The following is a 23,742-nucleotide window of genomic DNA, read 5'->3' on the forward strand; positions in this document are numbered from 1 at the left end:
CCCTTGAGATGCTCTCAGGCATCCAGAACAACCTCACAGGGCTGACAGACATGACAGGCGATCCATCAGAAAGCCACAGCCTTGGGAGTGGTACCCAGAGGTCTGGCAAGACAATGCCTAACAGGACAGATACCTCATACCAATGTTCAGGCAACCATAGAATCATAGAATGGTTTGGGTTAGAAGGGACCTTAAAGACCATCTAGTTCCAACCCCCCTGCCATGGGCAGGGACACCTCCCACTAAACCAGGTTGCTCAAAGCCCCATCCAGCCTGGCCTTGAACACCTCCAGGGATGGGGCTTCCACAACCAAACCTTGCTCTATAAATTTAAGCTCTTGCTACAATGAATGGAGATTTTTGAAGTGATCCAGTTGCCTAAGTGGGTGTCTAGTGCTGTAGGGTGTTCAACATGGCTGCTAGCTGTTAATCTGCAGGTGAAGATCTGTATGTTGTGAGTCATGTCTCCCATCATGTCAGGAACCCTGAAGGCATCTCAGATAACGTTAGGTGCTTGTGTGTAGGCAACTGAATCCTGGTCTTAGCTAATGCAGTCAGCAGTAGGGAGAGGAATTCAGCTCTTTCTACTTGTGTCTGGTCAACTGAGTTGCTCTCTTGGCCCTACTGCCTAATTTAATTAACTCTAACGAGAGCTCAGACATCTAGCTGATTCACATGCCCATATGTGGGCACTCTGTGACCTGGATCTCTCCTGTAGCTGGGTCTGTCCAATGTTGTGTCGCAAATGGTTTCCATAAGGCAGACAACAAACGCTCAGCAACTTACTGTTTCCGAATGATGTGCCCTGTGTCAGACCACCTCAGTGTGATGCCATAAGATCCATCTTTCAGTGTTATCGTTTCTGTGGTGACCTCCACTTTCAGGCCTTTGTTTTTAAAATAAAACCCGATTTTGCCGAAGTATGTGTTGAGTTTCTTGTTCTCTGTTTTCTTGGCCCCAACGAGCTGCCCATTGACCACAACTCCTATAAAGAGCAGAGAAGCAGATGTTGCCTAAATCTTGGAGCATCACCTAGAGACTTGGAGTTCTGATCTCAGCAGGAATTACCATGGGATTAACAGAAACACGTGTCCATCACAGAAGGATAGAATCATAGAATCACCCTCACAATGAAAAAGTTTTTCCTAATAGCTCACTCCTACTCTGAATTTCACCTGTTGCAACTTGTTTCTGTTGCCTCTTGTCCTTTAGCTATGCATCTTGGAGATGTGTCAGGCTCCATCTTTACCATCTGATTAGGTGGTTGTAGACAGCAGCAAGATTCACCATGGGTCTTTTTTTAAGATTGACCAAACCCAACTGTCTCATCCGCTCCGTGTACCTCCTGTGCTCCAGCCCCATAATCGTCTCGGTGGCCACCACTGGATTTGATCCAGTTTGTCGCCATCTTTCTTGTAGTGGCAAGCCTCAAACCGGGCAGAGTATTCCAGATGTGGAGGGAAATAACCACTTCCCACAAGCTGCTGGCCACAAGCCTGGTAGCACAGAGTCCTCCCTGCAGGCATTTCCCCTGCTCCCTCTGAACATCTTTCAGACCTGAGAGAAGAAAAGTGTGTCGTAGTAAACCATGTTTTATTCCCTTACCAGTACCAGGATCAGAAACCAAGTTTAGGATCTTTCCAGGCTCTGAGTTGATATTGAAGCAGATGTTCCTTTGGGTCTTGGGCAGGTGTATGATGAAATGTGGGTCATTGTCAACTGAAACATAGAAAAGAAACAGGCGTGAGGAGCAGGCCCTAGAGGTACCTGCCCTAGAGGTAAGGGACACAAAAACTGAGACACCTTCCTTGGAGGATTTTGAAGCACTTTTTGGGACTCCTCAGAGTAGGACGAGGGCCCTTTCCACCCCTGCAGGAACTAAGGAAGTTCTCAGATGCTCCTTACAAAAGCCCCTTGGATGCTTTTTCCTCATATATTTCCCCTGTTTAAGGAAAGGACATGACATTACTGGCTTGAGGAGCACCGCCAAATGCAGTGAACTACTGGTTTAACTGGTCAGCTGCACGCAAGGGTGCCATAGGCTCAACCTGGAGTTCTAGAAGCTGAGCTTTACTTTTTCATGATGGAAGTCAGCCTCCAGGTGAGTCCAAGAACCCATCTGGACACCAGACAGACAAGTCTTTGAGGCCTAGATCCAGGAAAGGACCCAAGGCACAGAAAGCAGGACTTGGGTGACACCTCTGTTCAAAACTAAGATCCACGTCCCCCTTCATGCCCAGCTACTGTCTATTTCTAGAAGTGACAAGCTCCCGGGACATCACTCTCTCAAACTAAGAAGCTCTCAGACATGTTACAAGTCCGTAGCACCATACTGATGTTGGGTAAAGATACATCCTGCCTACCAACTCCCCTGAGGAATACAATCCAGGACTTTTTCTCACAGTATATGTAACACACTGGTGGGATTGGGCCCCTCTGAAAGTCATATGTTCTTTAACATTTGCCTCAAATGAGTCAAAACAGCTGCACCAGTCACTGAAGGCAGCTGCCTCCAGTCTTGTCTTGAAGTGTCCAGCTCTTACTGGTTTGGTGGTGGTTGACATCTCCCTGTCAACATTCAGAGAGATGCCCGTACTAGTGTTGCCTGTGAGGATAGCCACGCCAGCTTCCATTGATTCACTGGTGTTCCTCATCTTTTGGATTTATTTAACACTTCCTGTGCACTAGACAAATCTTAGACCCTTGACCAGTAATGTCTTCACAGGAGATGGTAGGGTAGGTACCCTCAAAGGGGTGAAGTCTTGAATCTTTTGAATTTATTGAATCTCTTGAATGCGGACCTCAACCATTTTTCTTTATTCTCACCAGCTGCTTGATCTTCCTCAGCTTGATGCCAAGGCCTATTCTGATCAACGGCTCCAGGAACAAGAAGAATTTCCAGTGCAAAATACATGTATGAGATCATAGAATTGCCTAGGTTGGAAGGGACCTTTCAGATGGTCGAGTCCAACCATGAAGATGGATATGAGATGGACAGGTAACTTTTTGCCTTGCTCACCTTCTTCTCCAAGCAGTTTCTTGGCTATCCAAAGTCTTAGATTAACCCGTGAGCTATGCTGAGAAGGAGTTTGATAGCTCTTTGTTTGATAGCTACGTAAATACACACACCCGCACACAGGCACTCCCAGAGTTACTGTAGTTGCGCTGCTTTTATAGGCAATGGTTCTCCCAGCTGGTTTGTTTAAGCAGGCACTAGTCTGTGGCAAAGGCCCAAGCATTAACAGGATCCATCAGTCATCAGTGCCTTCAGAGATTTTTATCGACCGCAGAGCACTTGTGTCATTCACAGTGGTGGTAACTTTACATTAACTTTGCTACTGCTGAGAAGCTGAATGTAAGCTCAGAAAGCAGCCTCCGCCTCAGGGAAGGACGCAGCAGAAGATGGGGTCGCTGGGATCCTATTGGGATCTAAACTAGTCTCAGGCTTGTAACGTAGAGCGCATTTTTACAGGTTCCTCTATTCAAAGTCAAAATGACTCAATGTTTTATAAAGAAAAGCTTAATCCTCGGGCGCTAGATGGATTTGCAAAAATTGGACTGAGGTGGCTGTGATGTGGGATGCGCGTGATTGTGCCCTGCTCAGATCTTCAGCAGGGACTGTATGGAGGACCTTTCACACTGATGTCCTCTGCGCCAGCAGTGAAGTAGCTTCATCAGCTACTCCCAGCAGTTGAGTTGTTCTCTTGTGGACTAGCCCCTAAATGAAGATACGGCTTCTACAACAGTTCAGAAAAGCCAACAAGAAAAATTAGGACAGCTGATTGACTCCATCATTACAGGGCTTAGCATCTTGTCACAGAATCTCAAATTCCCAAAGTGCCCACTAACTTTGGTTTTGTCACCTTTATTTGTTTATTGGGTGGTGAGTGTTGCTGTCTGGTGTTTCTTTGCAGAGAAATACTGTAGCTTTTACCTCTGTTTATGCTCAGAGAGGACACAGGAGGACTCCTTTGCTCAGGCATGAAGCTGACTGGTACAGCCGTGACATTGGCCCAGGCTGGGATACCTTTGTTATTATTAGGTGCATTTGGAGTTAATCCTAGAGTACCTGTTAAATGACAGTCATAATTAGTTTTTTTTGCTAGTGCTGACACATTTAATAGCTTATTTTTTAAAGTAACGCAGACAGAGCCCGATGTCGTTGTACCGATGTAACGCAGGCGCGACACTCTTTACAACAGACCGATGTGTACAACGAAGTTAGGATGGATTTACTCCAGTGTCTCCACCAGCGGAATATGACTTACCAGGGCAGTCGAGCAAACCATAAGCTATTGGTGAAAAATGGACCTTGACTTCTTCATGTGAATAGGCCCCACGTTAGCAAAGCACCCAATGCAATGGCTTAAGTGTTTTGCCAAATAAAAAGCTGAATTTTAAAAATTTAGCTTGTGGTAAAAGCTTTGCTGACTTGGATCCCGGGTTTGGGATGCCTGAGAAAAAAGGTGGGACTCTTTCTGCATGCCCTAGGATGACCTACATGTATAAAGGTTGCAACTAAGCACAAGCATTTAAAATATGATCCTCTAACATGTCCCCTTCTGCTAGAGGTCTCTGCTGAGACAGAGGCAGGAGAAAGTAACATGTGTTCTCTCTCTCCCACTTAGTTCATCAAGCAATATGATCTTAAATGACTGTTTGTTTTCACATGTTGGGCTGAGAATGTCAAGAGCTGAAGCAGGACACATATTCCTACCTGCTGGCCCTGCTTTAAAGAGCAGTAAGGGGAAGAAGGAGCTGGGGGACAACAGCAGAACAGAATATTGCACAGCTGGGTCTTCAAAATCTCTGTCAGCATCTCCTTTCTTGAACCCCTAATTCAGACCATCAGCTGTTTTTACTCACACAGTGTTATTTCTATTAGCACAGCTACATGTGAAGTCAGCACAGATAATCCAGGAACCAAAAATTGGACAGAGGCTCACGAGTTTCCAGTTGATATTAATTTCACAAACTATTGTGCACGAAGAAGCTCTCCCATGCACAGTCCAGTTTCGCAATAAGTCTGTCATGATAAAAGAACAATTAGCCAACTCTTTGAAAAGCGCGTGATTTCAGCGGAAGACCCAGTCTCTGTCTGTGAAAGCAGACCGTGCAGCTCTGCTGAGAGTTGTGTAAGGACAGACAGAAAAATCTATTACCCATTCCATGCCTTGAATATACAAACTTTTTGGTACAGCTCAGGTGTTGCACAATCCTAAGCACAGATTTACTTTGATATTATTTTCACAAGCTCTGTCCTCTGCTAAGTTTCAAGAGCCATGTCCCACTGTCCCTGAAACCCACAGGTGCCTCGACCCCGATTTCAGCACTGTTAAGTTTTGACTATTCCGCCGAACACAAAGACACAAAAACCTATCTTAAAGTCATTTAAATCCTCTGCGTCTTCTAAATCAAGATAATTATGCTCTGAAGTAGTCAGCTGGTGCATGTGTAATGAATTCATTATGCGCTAATGCAACACATGATAAACTGTGCTAGACTGTTTGGTGGTTGTGAGGTCACAGAACCATAGAATCGTAGAGTATCTTGAGTTGGAAGGGACCCACAAGTATCATGAGTCCAACGCCCTGCTCGTCCCAGGACTACCTAAAACTAAACCATATGACCAACGGGGTCATCCAGACACTCCTTGAACTCGAGTTGTAGCATGCAGCATAAATAAGAACTATTTGATTTCTCTTTGCGTCTCAGCTGCAGACTTTAAAATTGAAAAGAAGAATAAATGAACCAAAAAAACTCCAATTGACAGACATAAATCCCCTGTTTCATTGAGCCAGTACCAGGACATTTTTATAGTTATCCAGGAGAAGGAGAGCATGCAGGACACGTGCATGGGATTTCAGCAAAGTCACAATTACTTCCAGCGAGAAATGCCAGACAGATGATGTTGGCTGCTGCTGTAATGTAGGTTGTTTCTCTCCTTCACAACCCATTGTAAACTCTCCCATTTATTAATAGGTTTTAAATCACTAAACTCAGTTGTTCAATGAGTTGATCTTTTACTTTCAGTGCTTCCATTGTGAAGCACTGGTAGTGTTTTTCTGACAGCAGCAGTTGTGCTTTTTCAAGTCTCTGACTGGGGAGGGCGCAAAATAGCTGCTGTTAAATTTCACTGGAAGCACAAGGCTATGCAGGGATGACGCTGGATCTACTACACAGCCACGTGTGTCAACAGCTGCCACTTTGAGACTGACTCTACCATACAATGCCAGAAGAAGCCAACCCCACCTCGTTTAGTTAGGCATGAAGTTGCTGTAACAAGGACCTCACAATACATATAGAAGTAATGGTTTTAAAGGAGAAATCCATAAGTTTAATTAAAGAAGGACTCTCTGTTGTTAGGACAACTCAGATTCCATGTAGGCTCATGGCTGATTGGTAATAATCATAGGAAGCTTCCAAGGCTTTAAAGTGGTGCTAAGATACAGTTTAGTCAATTCTACAGCTTCAGTGCAGGGAACTAAACGTATCTACCCCAGTAAGATGATGTTCAATGTGTGACATGGCAAGCTTGTTGGAAACCTCGTCATTGCAATGTTGGCACGTTTAGTCCTCACTGAAGCCTATGACTCCAGAGACCACTTGTGTAACAGGATGCTCTCAAACTGGCTGAAAATTTGGTCATCTTTCACTGAAAATACGGTCATCTTTCACTGAAAATACAGGCTATCCTATAAGCACAAACACCCAGAATGAACAATGAACACAGCTGTTCTTCCAACACAAGAAGAACAAAACCAAAGTGAGAGGTAGAGTGAGACAGACTGAGACACTGACCTGGGCAGCAGCCCCTTCTGGGGTCTTTGGGCTGGTCTGCCAGCATTATCTCATCCTTTTCAGCGTTCTCTATCAGCATGGCTGTGAAGGGGGTAACGATGTGATGGTCAAGTGACATCTGTAGGATGGATTTGGTGATGTTCCTCTTCAAAGCTGCAGTGGGGGCTGTGTTTCTGGGTGGAAAACAAAACAGAAGGCGTGGTTAGCAGCTCAGCAGAGCAGCTGCCATGACAATGCCTCCACAGAGCAATCATAGAGACAAACTGGTAGGTGTTGCAAGAAGGAAAGGGTAAGGGCCTGTGTGAATTTGCTTTCCGTAAGACTATTCTTGGCTTCTGTGGGATTGGCCTGGACTCAAAGAAGCCCAGACCTTCACCTGGTCTCAGCAGGAGACCTTTTTCTGCTTCAGGGGTGATTCACCCTGAACCGCTCCATAGCTTTTACTCAGTCTCCGTAAGGCAAATCTCCCATTCATTTCATTCACTCAGGCTCACAGACAGGTCTGTTTGACCCTTATTCCTCTAATTAACTGCTCCCAAACTCTATTGCCTGATACCTATGAGTGCTAAGAATATGAGGAATATGGCTGAAGATATCACCTACCTTTATTTTTGTTTACCTTACCCACTTGAAACCCTGTGAGCGTCCTCATGGCTGTGGTCTCAGAGGACCAGATTACTTTCAAGCTTCACTTCCCTCCCATCACAGACCACATTTCTCCTCACCTCTCTGCCAGCATCTGGTTGACAGTCAGATAGGCCCACAGCTTCCTAGTGAATTCAGGATCTGCGTATTTGTCTTTCTTCATGAAGCCATCCAGTTCTTCAACATCTCGCAGGGTTTCCATGACGAGTTCTGCATTTCCCTATGCAATCAATGACAGATAAAGATAAAGAAGAGTGAGCCAGGAGAATGCAGTGGCTTTGAGTTCCCCTCTTGGCATGGCTGGCATTAAGGACCCACTCTGGCTCTGCCCCTTGTCACTTCTAGATCAGAAAGTCCCATCACTGTTGGCCTGACTGCCATGGGGAGGGGAGCTGTAGCAAGAGTTAAAGACACTTTTAGTGAGAATGGATTAAAGTAGATAAAGGAGCTGTCAGCAGCAGCCAAAGAGGGTGCTACCACGTGACAAAAGAAGAGGCTCTTAACAGAGCTCTGCTATCCTCCCCTCTGGCTTTTTCACATGCAGTTGCTACTGAGGAACAGGAACCAAATTCTACTTTCTTCCACAGACCCTTGGACTGCACTGTGTTTTAGCAGGAAAGAATATTGAATGTGTTTGATTTTTCCAGCAAATAACAAACAGCAACTCCTGAGTAAGGGTGTGGACATTTTGGTTCCTCCTCAGAAAGAAGGATCTGGATGTAGTATTCCCACCCCATCCCACTCCACTTGGAAGAGCAGCCCTGAAACATGGGGAAAGTCTCGTTGTATGTGCCACAAGGCAGAGCTTAAAAGGACCATGCTAGGACTTGACACACTATAGACCCACCAGATTGATTTCCCCAACAGTGGGAGGTTCAGCCATGAAAGGAGCTAACCTAAGGGATCTCCCCTGCACCTTCACAAAGCATGAAGGAGGACTCCATAGTCTTAGTCTGGTTTGCAATTGAATTTTGTATGGTACATTTGTTAGAAGGCAGTTTCTGTGGCAGGCTGCAGGATGCAGACAGGGACTGTTCGTGGCTGTACTTGAAGCTACTGTGAAAAATTGCTGGACAACCCCGCCATGAGTTTCCTCATGCTCCCACCCAGAACCCAAGCGACCAAAACACTCTGCTGGCAGTAACCTCCAGCAAGGAGGCTGTGCAGATGAGTGAATGAACCAGCCCAGACCCCAGGAGCTGGTATCCTAAGGAGACCCTCACTCACTGCTGTCGCTGTGACGATGCTTTCCAAGTGCTGCAGGTTTTCCGTGTCGACCTTCCCAGCCACTACTATCTCTGAGCCACCAAAGTAGTTGTGGAAGCTGCTCTGGGTGACGTCTGACACTGACTCCTGGGGGTAGTTGAACTGAATCTTCTTCAAGAGTGGGGTGGAGACCTGATTGTAGAAATTCTGAGATGGAAGGAGACAGAGAAATGAGTCTGTTGTACCTGAAGCAACCCTCCCTCATGCGCCATTTTTACTGAAAGGAGAGCAAGTGTCAAAACCTGGACCCCTGATGGGCAAGTGGGACTTTCCTTGTTCTGGAGAACGTAGATTCATTTATACCTCGATATTCATTTATACCTTGACAGGACGAGGGGCAATGGTCTTAAACTAGAGCAGGGTAGGTTTAGATTAGACATTAGGAAGAAGTTCTTTACAACGAGGGTGGTGAGACACTGGAACAGGTTGCCCAGAGAGGTGGTGGAGGCCCCATCCCTGGAGACATTCAAGGTCAGGCTTGATGAGGCTCTGAGCAACCTGATCTAGTTGAAGATGTCCCTGCTGACTGCAGGGGGGTTGGACTAGATGACCTTTAAAGGTCCCTCCCAGCCCAACACATTCTATGATTCTATGATTCTATACTTATACCTTAGCACACTTGGAAGAGGGTACAGCAGGATCTGGCCCAAGTCTTGTGGAAGTCAAGGGGTGGTCAGAAGCCCATGGGCTGTGTTCTTCCTAGACCTAAAAGACTTGAACACAGGTGTATATGGGCCTGAATCCATTATCAGGTTGGTCAGCTCTTGGCTATTGTGTAAGGCACAGCTGCTTCCCACCTAATTATTGCCAAAAACTAGACCTATATCTCACTTATATTCTCTTCTGTGCTGTAGACTGTCTACCCTCTTCTGACCCTGTTGTAGCTGGCTGATGTGAACTGGGATGTGTGCACAGCTGGGTTTAGCATATGGGATCAGAGGGGGAAAACAGGTACCTATACAGTGCTATGGATGGGGGCTGTCTCATACCGAGGGGCTGCGCTCTCAGAGCTGCCCTATTTGGCAGAAGACCATGTAGGGTGTCCTATCACACCTGTGTTGGGAAAGAAGATGTAACAGAAGCCTGTGTAGGTGGTGAAACCGTTGAATAGAAACAGAATAAGGATGTAGGAGTTTGTTGATTAGCAATTGCTGCTTGCAGATTTGGAGCCAGAGCCTTCTAGAATTGAACCTTTTCTTACACTGGCAAAAATTCGATTATAATTTAGCATTTATATCTAGGCCTTTTGTTAGTGCTGAAGTAGCCTGAGGTAAAATCCAGGCCTTAATTTTAATTCATAAAATCTCTTTTTGTGTTTATAACTGTTTTATAGAATATGAATCCTACACAGAGCAATGAAGTATGTGTTATAGGTACTACAAAATTTGTAACTAGGAGCACTTAAGCTAATACATGATGGTCATCTTGCAGGACTCTCCAGAAGAAACGATACTTTTTGTGACCCCCACCATGAACCTACGGTAACTTTACTCTTGGTAGTGGTGTTACCCAGCTCTGCAGCTGTGAAGAGAACTGGAGAGTTTCAGAGGCAATGGGTCAGAAATGCACCTTCATTTGGGCAGACGTCTCCTGATTTCCAAAAATCCTCTGGGCCATGCCACGGTTGTCAGTTGCGATTCTCTGCAGGAAATCGTAATCTACATCAAACCCAATTCCGAGGCAGAAGAGAGAGAAATCGTCCTTTATGCTCTGCTTCACGTTCTTCTGGATCGTTGTCAGCTTTAGCTCACCTTTGAGACACACAAAGGGTGACACCCATCTGAGCAACAGAGGAAGCTCCATCAAGGTAAGCACATTCATACTCTTCCAGTGTCTCTAGTACTTATATTAAGATATAAGGGGAATCTAGACAACTAGCTCAGATGCTCAATCTCATTTTGCAGCACCTAAAGAGCTTCTCCTGGAAGGAGATTAACAAATTATTTCCACCGAAGATGGTTCCTTTGAAGTCTTTTTTTGGTATCTGATTCTTTGTATATCCAGGACTCTCATTAAGTTCACAAGGAGTTTGTAATTGTAACACATCTACACTTCTCCCAGAATTACTGCTTCAAACTCTCTGCAGACTAAGACATCTCCATGAAGATTTTACTTTGTTTCCTGGACTTAATATGTTCTCTGACATCATTGGGACTGACTTTTTTTTCAAACATTTTTAATGGCAGACGTTTCTGGGCTGACATGTTGCAGTAAGTGACTGCTTTTGACCTGTACCAAATCCCTTCCAACCGAAACCATTCTATGATTCTATGCAATCCAACCCAAATTAATTTGCTTTCTGCTTTAATTTCTTGATTTTGATGTTACACTTGGGACTGCATAGATCTCTGTGGGCAAAGGTCATTGGAAGAGGAAATTTTTTCCAAGGTTGTTGTGATTACATCTCCTACAGGACTTGTGCGTCTCTGTAATTGCAAGAAGTACATAACTTGCATAACATAAGCTGCTCATCTTTTGAAAGCTTCTATCTAAAGCCCCATGGCACCTGTAGCACTTGGCAAAAGACGAGCACAGGCACTGGAAGAAAGGAGAACAAAATGTTTTTTAACTTACTGTCAGAATGTCTATGTGCTGCATGTTTTTCTCAGGCTAATGCCACTGGCCTTTCTTCTCACCTAAAGCAGGATTCTTACCTACTGTCGGGTCTCCATCAGACACCAGTACAATCATGGAGACTGAATTAGGGTCCAACATGCCTAAGTTTTGGGCTTCATTCAGGATGAATGTGGCTCGCAGAAGAGCTTCATTGATATTTGTGCCTGTCAAAGACACAACAAAGAAAACAAGTTTGATTCTCCTTGAGTCTCTTGTTGAATCCGGATGAGTTCTGAGATTCTAGTGGAATTAATCAGCGTGAACAAGACCTGTGATCAAGGTAGCAAAACTGCTCCTCTCTGATGCTTACAGTATATCTGCTTTCACTCTGGTTTGCGCTTTCATCCCAGACTGTCATCTTCATGTGGCCTCTCCATCCCCCCTCACTAATTCCAGTGGGACCATTTGTGGTGTTTGGAACTATTTGCTGTGGGGAGAAGTAGTGGGTTTCCAGGCAGGTGAGTGAATGAGAGCACAAAGAAACTTTCTTTTCTGGCATCAACCTGATCCTCAGACATCTTGTTTGGAAAAGAAGAGGTGAATATTTACTAAGCCTATCTAAATGTTTGGCTTGTGGCACAGAAGAAATTAGTACAAGAGGAACAGCAGTTGAAAGTTGAGCACTCAGAAAACAGGTATGTTCTTTGTCAAGAAAGAAAAAAAATAGTGGCTCCAGAGACAGGATAATAAAATGCTGCGTTTGCTGTGTGGGAGCAGGTCTCTCAGCTTATCTGTCAATTCTTTTGGGGTAACAAAGTCAGGCTTATGAGGCACTCATATATCCAACATGCCAACATGGTTTCCTATTCCCAGCACACTGATGATCTCGGACAAGTCTATAACTTCATGTTAATTCCACCTCACGTGTTGCCAGTGAAAGCTTCTGGAAATGAAGGTGCCACAGCACCAGAAGGCTCAGACCTCGGCAAGAGCCTCTACACACTGTCGGCATACAAATAACTGAACAACTAAACAAGAACCGCACTTCAGAGAGCAACAGATTAAAGTGATAGTGAGCCCCTTCTATACAAATAGCTCAAACATTGACAAATGCAGCATCCAAAGTGCTGTAAGGCTGAAAAAGGCAACTGTGCTTATCAGACAGGGAATGAAGGCACAAAAAGGATGAACAGTTTGCCCAGGTTGGCATTTAGTAGATCATGGTGTAGCCTACAGTTTACAGCCAGTGGATACCCAGGGGTTGGGCAGCTTATGATCTGCTTTACAAAGGTATGAGACAGCCTTGGTCTTTCAAGGATATTAGGGATTTGTGAGGCTGGAGGTAGGACCTATAGACTAATGCCAGCTTTCTATGGTCTGTGGTCTATCTGTTGTAGCTTATTCAGTAGAAGGAAGTGCCATCCCATCCCCTGACACAATGAAGTGGAATCCTCACTCTCCTTTAGCCCCAGGGCATGCTTTTCCCATCTTGGGAATCAGAGTTTTTTTTAGGAATACTCTACCAATCTGAAGGTTGTCTGAGGTACCCGTTCCTGTGATATCTAACTTCCATGAGCACCTTGCAATCAAAACCTCATACCCCCGTTGGGATGGATTGCCTGGATGTACTTCTTGGCATCTTCAACCTGCGCTGGGGTGGCTGAGACTAAATTATCTCTCCAGCATCGGACATTGTGGTTGAAGTCGATAAGGGAGAACTGATCAGCAGCACGGAGCTCACTCAATATTGCCTTCATGGCCTCGATGGTCTGAGTAGAAGAAAATTAAGAGAAGACGAGTTTATTCTTCCTGTTGCTGAAAGCATCTTCCTAACTTACGACAACAAGCAAACAGATGTCTCTGATGAATAAGAACATAAGCACTGGAATCCAAAATATCATCTGCTATCCAAATCTCTCCTTTTTTGCCCTTCTTGCGTAAAGTTGAACTTTTCTCAAAAAAACAACACAGAAAAAAATGCAATTAGCAAGAACAAACCCACGTGACTCAACTCATCCTCGTTTAACTCCTGCTAACACAGAGTGAGGTGAGAGAGAGAAGCAGTTTGTGAGACATCACTGTGGTTCAGGAGAGAGGAATTGCTCCTAGCAGCTCCGGGGACTTAGCTCTGTCTGCAGCGCTGTCATTTCAGGCTGGGTAACATCCGATTGAAGAAGTGTGATTTAAACAAGTGGTGATCAGCCTGTTTCCCAGTTTTGCAGCAGTGATTTCCCCAGGGAAGCAATCTGCCAAGCCTTAGTATTGTGCTCCAAAGCAAATTCAAATATACGTAGATCATCCCCAACTGATGTTTGTCTAGCCAGTTCTTAAAACTTTAGTGACACATGATATACAGTCTCCTGAACTCCCTTCTCAGCACTGCAGAGTTTTTCCTGATATCTAATACAAATTTCTCCAGCTGTAAATCCATCTGATTCTATCTCTTTCTACCCTGGGTGGGCATGAATGTCAGTTGATGAGTTTCCCTTTTAGAACATCTGTTTGCATATTTGGAGGCTGATTATGTCTCTCTGAGTCTTTTCTTTTGCAGACTAAAACATTGTATTTTTTCATTCCCTTCCCGCCCCGGGTTATGTTGTCTAAACAATTCTCACTGCTTTTCAGTGGACTGTCAACAATTTGTCCACAACTTTTTGAAAGCAGGGGGATAGTATCTTCGCTGAGACTTTCCCAGGATTCAGTAGAGGAGATTAGAGAAAGAACCTTTGCAAAATGTTTTGTGATCTGTCAAGTAAAGTTTTCATTTAGTACTAAAATCAGTATACTGATGGCCTTACCTCTTCCTTACAGCATGGAAGAAGCATTACAAATCATGAAGACTTTGATGCACCAAATATTTTCCAAATTCAGTGAGACTTTTGATGGAGCAAAGTGTAAAGAACTTAACTGGTAATTTTAAGCCTGCGACAGCAAGTCTGCTACAGAATTGTACGGGAAGGCACATGGGAAAAGTTGGCAAGAGGTTCATTTTGCAATAGAGGTCAAACACTTACTTGTTTCATTTTCAGTCCCCACATCGAGCCACTGACATCTATAACAAATAAAATGTTTTTGGGCAGAGGATCAAGATTTTCTGGAGCAAAGAAGTGAATAAAATAGCCATTAAAAATCTGCAAAATAAAATAAAAAAAATTCACAGTGAAATGAGCTATATTGAAGATGTCAGAAAACTCAAGACAATAACCGAGCAGAAAATGTTATTCTTCTTTATGGGCCAAATCTAACTCTCAGCTCTACATATCTCTGTATTTGTAGCCTTACACCATTTATACTCCATAGTCTTTTTGTCAAGGAAAGCAGAGCCTGGTTCTCAGACAACTGCCATGCGCTAGCACAGGGAGGAGTGAAAAACATTTTAAGAAAGACTGTTCTGTCTGTAATAATTCAACCCCATAACTCTGCTTCATGTTAACATAAAAATGGTGATGTTCTGGTTGTCTCCTTGTGATATATTAGTACAACTTCCAATGACTCTGTCCTCTGATTCAACATTAAATCACCAGAGTGTGGCTAGGTATAAAAGACATTGGCTTGTGGACAAGACAGGAATCTGCTCCTGACTATACGTAGTACCATGTCTTAGTCATAAATTAAGTAAATCCATTCTGCCCACTTAAAATCTCTCTGTTCTTTCAATTGGATACAGAGCTCTTTCTTATGCTTATTCTGTTGAACGATGAAGTTTAGCACAGTTTGCTTAATGACAGCAATTCTTGTATTCACACATCTCTCGTCCCAGTTAAACAGCAACACTTACTTCCAGTTCTCCACCTGTGTTTTCTCTGTTCACATCATATTGCACCACAAAATTTCCATCTACTGCTGTGGATGAGCACGTGGGGCATTTTCGTTGTTGAGCCATCGTTGGCTTGAAAGAAATGTGAGCCTTGAAATGAGAAGTGATCATCAGTCAATCAGAAGTTGTGTGAGAAGTGGATCATTGAAACAAAAAGAGTTCATCTATTCATGAAATATCTTATTTCACTGAACGCTTTTCTTCTTTCTTTATTTGTACGCCTAGTTTAAGTGGAAAATGGACTTTGTCACTTCAAAACAAAAGCAGCACTAAGGCTTGCCTGGATATACTGATTCAGTAGTAGCAACTGTGACACAAATAAGAATAGAATAGAATAGAATAGAATAGAATAGAATAGAATAGAATAGAATAGAATAGAATAGAATAGAATGGAATGGAATGGAATGGAATGGAATGGAATGGAATGGAATGGAATGGAATATTTCAGTTGGAAGGGACCTACAATGGTCTTCTAGTCCAACTGCCTGCCCAATTCAAGGCTGACCAAAAATTAAAGCATGTTGTTAAGGGCATTGTCCAATCACTGCAGGCTTGGGGCATCGACCACCTCTCTAGGAAGCCTGTTCCAGTGTTTGACCACCCTTTTGGTAAAGAAATGCTTTCTAATGTCAACTCTGAACCTCCTCTGGTGCAGCTTTGACCCATTCACTAGATCCCAGGGAGAAGAGCTCAGCAGCTCCCTCTCTGCATCCCTTCCTCAGGAAGCTGTAGAGAGCAATGAGGTTATCCCTCAGCTTCATTTTCTCCAAACCAGACAAGCCCAAAGTCCTTACTCGTCCCTCACAGGACATTCCTTCTAGCCCTTTCACCAGCTTTAACCTCCTCTGGACACATTCAAGGACCTTCACATCCTTCTCAAATTGTGGGGGCCACAACTGTACACAGTGTTCAAGGTGAGGCCACACCAATGCTGAATACAGCAGGATAATCCCCTCTTTTGACAGCTGCTTATGGTGTGTTTGATGCACCCCAGGATGTGGTTTTCCCTCGCTGTTGGATCATACTGAGCCTGCTGCCAAGCAGCACCCCCAGGTCCCTTTTTGCAGAGCTGCTCTCCAGCCACTCCTCCCCCAATTTATACTTGTGCCCAGTGTTACTCCATCCTAGGTGCAGAATCCTGCATTTGGTCTTGTTAAATTTCATCCCATTCATCGTAGGCCAATGCTCCAATCTATCTAGATGCTTCTGCAAGGCCTCTTGTCCCTTGTAAACTTGCTAATGGTGCATTCAACTCCTACATCCAGTTCATTGATAAATATCTTGAACAGAACCAGCCCTAGAACTGAACCCTGAGGAACACCACTGGTGACCGGTCGCCAGCCAGATGTAGCCCCATTCACTGCAACCCTCTGAGCTCTGCCCTTCAGCCAGTTCTTCATCCAGCACACCGTGAACCCGCTCATCCCACAGTTGGACAACTTGTCCAGAAGGATGCTGTGAGGGACAGTATCAAAAGCCTTACTTAAAATCCAGAAAAACTACATCCACCACCTTCTCTTCATCCACTAAGCGGGTGACCTTATCACAGGAAGAGATCAAATTAGTTAAACAGGACTTTTCCTTGGTGAACCTGTGTTGACTGTGCCTAATGATTGCATTGTTCATTAAAAGCCTTTCTAAGTACCCAGTATAATCTTCTCCATAATTTTTCCAGCAATTGAGGTCAGACTAACAGGTCTGTAGTTTCCTGGCTCTTCCGTCATGCCCTTTTTGTAAATTGGAATAACAGTGACTGCTTCCAGTCATCAGGGACCTCCCCAGACTTCAAAGACCTCTGGTGGATGATTGAGAGGGGTCCTGCCATAACATCCACTAGTTCCTTCAGTACTCTGGGATGAATCCCATCAGGCCCAATCTACAGCACCAAATATTTCAATTAGAGCTATGCAAATAATTTCTAGTAAATAATATGTTGGCTTATTTAACATTTTCCTAGTTGAAACTATAATTTTATCAACTTTTTAAATAGCTTTTTAATTGATTTTTTCCCGAACAAACAAGAGCTTGTAATTTGTCTGTAAATTGAGTACTAGGAATAATTTTCACTAGTCACATGACTGGTTATGCAGACTTTATGGCATTATTTCTCTGCTTGGAATGGATAACTTGAATTTTCCTGAGAAGATAAAACATAATATATATAGCCACACAGCACTTCTGAAATAATTTGCTAAACTAGGAATGTGGGTGAATGAGACATAAAATTGAGCCAGGATATCAATAAACAATACTGCCTAATATATTATTATAGTAGTATAGTCAGACTTTTGGGGCCTGATTCACACATCTTGTGTTAGATGTTTATGTAAGAGTAAGAAGAGTTGTACCCTCCCGGAGTCACTGCTTGAAGTTTCTTGAGAAAACCTTCTCTATCATTGGAGGGTTTACTTATACACAAGAGCTACGCTGGAGAAAGCTTGGCTAAGAATGTCAAGGAAAAGGGCTGTTCTAAAATAGGTCCCTATGGAGATGTTCTCAGTTGAACTGAGACTGTGGAGTCGTTCCAGAATGGCTATTCCACTTGATATTCATCACCTACCTTTTTCACATCCAGCAATCCCAGTGAATTTCTCTTTCAGAATTACAAATGAAAAGCTTTGCGCAAAGATGAATGGAATCATAGAATCATAGAATTGTTAGGGTTGGAAGGGACTTTAAAGATCTTCTAGTTCGAACCCCGCTGCCATGGGCAGGGACACCTCCCACTAGATCAGGTTGCTCAGAGCCCCATCCAGCCTGGCCTTGAACACCTCGAGGGATGGGGCTTCCACCACCCCTCAGGGCAACCTGTTCCAGTGTCACACCACCCTCATGGTGAAGAACTTCTTCCTAACATCCAGTCTGAATCGACCCATCTCTAGTTTTAATCCATTCCCTCTAGTCCTACCATTACCCGACATCCTAAAAAGTCCCTCCCCAGCTTTCTTGTAGGCCCCCTTCAGATCCTGGTAGGCCACTATAAGGTCTCCTCGGAGCCTTCTTTTCTCCAGGCTGAACAACCCCAACTCTCTCAGTCTGTCCTCACAGGAGAGGGGCTCCAGCCCTCTGATCATCCTTGCGGCCCTTCTCTGGACACGTTCCAGCACATTCATATCTCTCTTGTAGTAGGGGCTCCAGAATTGGATGCAGTACTCCAGGTGGGGTCTCACGAGAGTGGAGTAGAGGGGGAGAATCACCTCCCTCAATCCGCTGGCCACCCTTCTGCTGATGCAGCCCACGATACGATTGGCTTTCTGGGCTGCTAGTGCACACTGACGGCTCATGTTGAGCCTCTTGTCCACCAGCACCCCCAAGTCCTTTTCTTCAGGGCTGCTCTCAAGCCAGTCACTGGCCAGCCTATATCGGTGCTTGGGATTGCCCCGACCTAGGTGGAGGACCTTGCACTTGGTCTTGTTAAACTTCATGAGGTTGGCATGGGCCCACCTCTCCAGTCTGTCAAGGTCCCTCTGGATGGCATCCCTTCCCTCCAGCGTGTCAGCCTCCCCACACAGCTTGGTGTCGTTGGCAAACTTGCTGAGGGTGCACTCTCTGCCACTGTCCATGTCGCTGGACTATGTGGACTACAGACTATTTCTATACTTCCATCACTGTAGTATTTGAGCATCTTGTACATACATTTAGGTATCAATAATGAAGACACTATATTTTTTTTCCATATTTTTGCATGCTTCCAGCAGATATGAAAAAATGCCATGACTGCATAGGAACCAGTGTGAAAACTGAAGTTTTCATGCTATTTCCAGTCCATGACTGTTACCTTTTTCTCTCCTTTGGAGATGGTGGTGATTCCATCAAAATGATCTCCGAGTGAATTAGGAACATGCACGTAGCGAAGTCCCTGTGGCTCAATAATGCGGACATCCACCTAAAGGCAGGAAGGGAGGACATTAATATGAAGCAGTGACAATGTTGTACCAGGATCTCATGAACCCCCCAATAGGCAAACTCCAGCTGGGGGTTGGGATGCTCTTGACAGTGCTACTGCAGGGCTAGTCTCATTCATGGTGGGGATCTGTGCAATGCTGAAAATAGACCAGAATGGAAAGATAAAAAAATGTGTCCAAAGACAAGAAAGAGTTTGGTGGAAGTGCTCATTCTTCCTCTCTCTCCCACCTCGTGGGGCAAGTGGTGAGATAGGAATCAAAGGGAATACCATTTTTAATGCTGAAAGCATGAATGAAGCATGAAGGGACTCTGCCTCAGTGTTGCTTTGGGTTAGGAGGCCAGGAGGATGATGAGTTCTCACACTTGATGATGAGTTCTTTTCCTCTCTGCTCATGCTATTGGCAGGACAGAGAGCATTTTTCCTTTTGGTTGTATGGCCAACGTGATTTGGAAAATAAAGGTTTTATCCTGTCAGCCTGAGATAAGGGCTTTTTCTGATTGTGTTTCTGAGTAGTTAGTAAGACTACTAGGAGACAGGACATGGTGTCCTTTTCACTAAGATTAACGCAGGGCTTTGGACAGCTTGAAGCAGATCACAGCCTGCACCAAGGACATGTGAGCTGCAAACTTTCATATACGGCTTGTGCTGAAGACATGGAAAGCTGAAGAAGACATTTATGCTACAGGAACAGGAAAATGGCCAGATGGAAATGTCCAGCTAGCCCTGTATCCTGTGTCTGTTGATGGATGTCAGAGGATACCTTTGGATGAGTGTAAAAAAGAGGGTAAGAATAAGAGAAATCATCTTCTGGCAGACACTTGTGGAGGGGCTGTCATTCAGAGAACATCTGCTCTCATAGGACACTATTTCATGAAGTTGAGATTATCGTGAAAAGCACTGTTCCAAATAAATAGCAAATATTGTTTATTTTCCTTCAGTTGAGGCAAGTTTACACAAGAGTATATATAGGCCAAAGCTTGTTTGCCCAAGTGGTTCTGACGTGAGTCAGTCACGATTCAGGAGATGCCCAACTGTGTTAGTATGAGAGGAGGTGGGACATATTTGCTTCTCAGTGATGTAGCTACATAGCTCATGGTTTGAAGTCTCATGCTGGTCTACACAGTGACCTTGAGGCTATTTGTACTGAGCCCATATAAAAGGAAGGAGCTGTAGATGAAGTGACCTGCTGTGGAGCTCACAGGAGCCTCGGCTGCTTTCTCAGTGAGCACCTCTGGGGTGCTGCCCACACACATCAGCTCTACGTTACCTCCATGTGCTTTGCCAAGCGGCCTGGCTTCACAGAGATGACGTGCTCATAGGAGCTCAGTTTCCTTCGAATCATTTCATGGTAGTGAAGTTCAAACTGGATCCTCGTCCCTGGGGGCACATTCACTTCGGTTTTGAAGTTTTCCATATCCAAGGCATTGCTCCTGAAAAGTCAACTGTGGGGTTATTTTGAGAAAATACAAGGAAAAAGAGAGGCGGCTTTGCATTTTGATTCAGAGTTATGCATTTGCTGGGTCTGATTTTAACTTTGGCCTGTACCAGGGAACTGCAGTTGTCTGTTAGGATAATATGTTTTATCAAGCTGAAAGCAGAAACACAAGTTAAGTTGTGTTAACTTGACAATTAAATATCAGAGCAGCTGTAAGTAAGCAACTCATTTTCCTTCACAGGGTTCCCCCCCATCTACCACCTCCTGGGATGGGTCACCTCAGTTCTCCTATGAACAAGTTCAGTACAATATCCATATGCCAAAGTCTTTATACCTTACTATTCCAGCAGCTTTGCCTTTGGCTTTTGCTTGAGAGTACATTTTTCTGGCTTCAGCTTTTTCACGAATTTTGCTAGTAAATGTTATACCATTGACATCCCTAGGAGAGAGAATCACAGACAGGTTGCAAAAGAAACAACTCTACAATCGACAACTGTTTCTGCACCTTAGAAAAACATCAGTGAAATCTAATCTGGTGGGAAATGAAATAATAGGGCTCTTGTTTAACCCCAAAGTACTGAAGTCTGGTTTCCAGTGGCTCTGTATCTTTTTCCCTACCTGCTTTTTTATTTCAAGTAGCCAGCACTCTTGTACTCTGTGGAGGATCTGCTGTCCTCCCACCTCCTTCACACCTTCCCCATCCTTTGGGCAGGGCGGGCTGTTGACATGACTCATGTCATGGCTGTTTTGGAACATGGATCAGGAGATGTCTCTTGCCCAGCAAGCTGGCCGCTGCCTCTCTGAATGGATACTGAACCGGGTTAGTTTCTTTCTCTTCAACGAGGGCTCTAATTTGGGTCTCTCTCTCTCTCCTTTGATCTTGTGCCAACTTGCACAAGACAGGTAGGAGCTTAGTCTATTTGGGACTTCTGTCCTTTTGTCAGATTTTGTTGATGTTGGCCAATGGCCCAATAATTACTGGAGAGGAAGATGACAGACAGACAGTATGCTGACATGAGCCTTTTTTCACAGAGTCACAGAATGGTAGGGGTTGGAAGGGACCTCGGGAGATCATCTAGTCCAACCCCCTGCCAGAGCAGGGTCACCCAGAGCAGGTTGCACAGGAACGCGTCCAGGTGGGGTTTGAATGTCTCCAGAGACGGAGACTCCACCACCTCTCTGGGCAGCCAGTTCCAGTGCTTTGAAAAAGCCCGCTAAAATTACGCTGAAGCTGAAAAATAATAAGAGGTGTTTTGCTTTTATGAACACTTCCCTCCCACCACATTCTGCCATCCCATTGAACCCTGCCAGAGCACAAGGCTGATACCTGCCCACTACTTACATAGTGAAGTTGTCAATAAAAGCTCCTTTGGGGACTTGTACATCAAACACTATGTGCTGGGACCTTTTTGCGTTATTCACCATTTTGGCTTGGATCATTGTGTTGGCCAACCGTGACGTTATAGTGGATTGAACTTTGTAGCTGTAAAGACCTATCTTGTCATCGTCCTCCACCTGTAATTGACAAGATTACTCTATAAATTTGGGACATAGATAGAAAATGTGCCCTAGAGGGCAATATCAATCCCTTTTATAGTCTCAGTGCCTTTTTTTCAACTGCTGTTCATTACGGTATGGCATCCAGATGGGACATGAACTCAAGTTCAAGACACCCCCATATTTTACCTGGCAATTGTGGTGGGATACTCATGTGAATATAGTTCATTATAACATTTTAGCTGAAAGGGGGAATTTAATAAGCTGGAATGTTTTCCTTGCTTTTGACCATACAATCGGTCCTTGGAATGACTCTGTTGGTGCAATCCAGCATAGAAGGGTACCCAGTAATCCTCAACATTATATATCGAGGAGGAGAGAGCCTACATTTTCAATAAAAGTCCTAACTAAAAGAGACCTGAAGCACAGGTTACTGACTTAATCTCACAAATGGTTAAACCATGGCAGTGGGAGAACAGCATTAAACTGGTATATTAATATATTGCCTTTGTCTAATCAATTTTGTTGCTTATTTCTTCATATTTACCATACCCTTCTCCCTCTAAGAGCAGCTGTATGAACAGCATTGTGCAAACAGTGCCCTGTTTAAAGAAAATAGGTTAATATCCAACCAGCAGTAAAAACAAGGAACTGAACAAACAAAAGGATTGATTTCCAAAAAAATGGTTAACTAGAAAATCACTATGCTCATTATTATTTTCCACGGAGGAAGAAAAAAACTCACCAGATCTCCAACATATCCCCAGTCGGATGTGCTTCGCTGGAAAAGAAAAATATGGAGAACGTATTTCAGCAAAGCTGAGAGCATAGGTTGTGGCTGTTTCAAGACAGGGATCGAGTGGTAACATCTAAAAGCTGCTTTCCAAGATGATCAGAGTAGGTTTGAGATGTCAGACTTAGTGCGCATATTCCTTTTGTCTTATTTTATGTATTTATACATGGGATGTTGGAGCACGTGATATCCCAGCTATGCCTTAGCGGCTATCAAAACCAGAAGGACAGCTTGCTTCCTCTGTCTTTATTTTTCATAGAAAACATTCTCTTCTAGAACAAAAAACATTATTCCTGAAAGTAATACATGCTGGCAAAAATTCATACTCAGAAACTCTAACTTTTAACACAAAAATGATGTTTTGTTTTGTTTTGTGTTTTTTTTTTTCTCTAGGAAAGATGGGAAAACCTCAAAATTAAGACCTTTTTATCTCATTTTGTTTTCATTTACATTATAGGATATATATTTATATTACTGTATTATATGCAATATGTATGTATAGAAAAACTTTTTGCATAATTGATACTACATTTATATACTTATATATATGTAAAGTTAGTTCTGTATGTACTGCTTAGAAGAGCTGAACCGTTCATTAATGGCAGAGGTTTTTTCCCTACCGTATGAATATTTTGATTTGGAAATTTCTATGAAGAGGTGGTGACATCTTGTGGCTATTTGAATCATTCTGTTTAATTCCCTAAAACTTAAACTTGGGTGAGTAACCCTGGGAGGGGATTTGGCTCACCTAGTTCTAGCAGGAGATGCAATTGTTTAATGCAGCTATCTACTTTGGTGTTATCATCACAACTAGGCAAACTTTGCTCTTTACAGTCAATGGAGTGATCCCTTTCATCTGAAAATAGATACTTCCCTTTGGTTGAATGAGTCCTGCCCTAAACCATGCTGACTGTACTGATTAGAGGAGCAGGTACCCGGTGCAGCCGGTGGTGCCAAAGAGTATCATCCTGGCCTTCATCTGGGGCTCCAGGAGGTCATGAGGCTTCTGTAGGTCTTGCATGATA

The 23,742-nt window shown here is 43.9% G+C and overlaps 1 protein-coding gene across 1 annotated transcript in view; it reads right to left on the reverse strand.

Annotated features, from left to right (window-relative positions):
- ITIH2 (inter-alpha-trypsin inhibitor heavy chain 2) overlaps nucleotides 1–23,742 on the reverse strand; it is a 33,000-nt gene that overhangs the window by 1,878 nt on the left and 7,380 nt on the right. Inside the window, exons 3-18 of the mRNA XM_063323655.1 lie at nucleotides 22,670–22,705; nucleotides 21,770–21,942; nucleotides 20,762–20,866; nucleotides 20,260–20,422; nucleotides 18,864–18,971; nucleotides 15,047–15,175; nucleotides 14,283–14,399; nucleotides 12,869–13,037; nucleotides 11,367–11,492; nucleotides 10,282–10,463; nucleotides 8,674–8,859; nucleotides 7,527–7,666; nucleotides 6,802–6,974; nucleotides 3,935–4,069; nucleotides 1,606–1,719; nucleotides 787–985 (exon numbers count right to left, since the gene is read on the reverse strand). Coding sequence (XP_063179725.1) covers nucleotides 787–985; nucleotides 1,606–1,719; nucleotides 3,935–4,069; nucleotides 6,802–6,974; nucleotides 7,527–7,666; nucleotides 8,674–8,859; nucleotides 10,282–10,463; nucleotides 11,367–11,492; nucleotides 12,869–13,037; nucleotides 14,283–14,399; nucleotides 15,047–15,175; nucleotides 18,864–18,971; nucleotides 20,260–20,422; nucleotides 20,762–20,866; nucleotides 21,770–21,942; nucleotides 22,670–22,705 — 2,255 coding nt within the window. The remainder of the gene's footprint in view (nucleotides 1–786; nucleotides 986–1,605; nucleotides 1,720–3,934; nucleotides 4,070–6,801; nucleotides 6,975–7,526; nucleotides 7,667–8,673; nucleotides 8,860–10,281; nucleotides 10,464–11,366; nucleotides 11,493–12,868; nucleotides 13,038–14,282; nucleotides 14,400–15,046; nucleotides 15,176–18,863; nucleotides 18,972–20,259; nucleotides 20,423–20,761; nucleotides 20,867–21,769; nucleotides 21,943–22,669; nucleotides 22,706–23,742) is intronic.

Source organism: Chroicocephalus ridibundus, chromosome 1 (genome assembly GCF_963924245.1).
Source record: "Chroicocephalus ridibundus chromosome 1, bChrRid1.1, whole genome shotgun sequence".
NCBI classification, from domain to species: domain Eukaryota; kingdom Metazoa; phylum Chordata; class Aves; order Charadriiformes; family Laridae; genus Chroicocephalus; species Chroicocephalus ridibundus.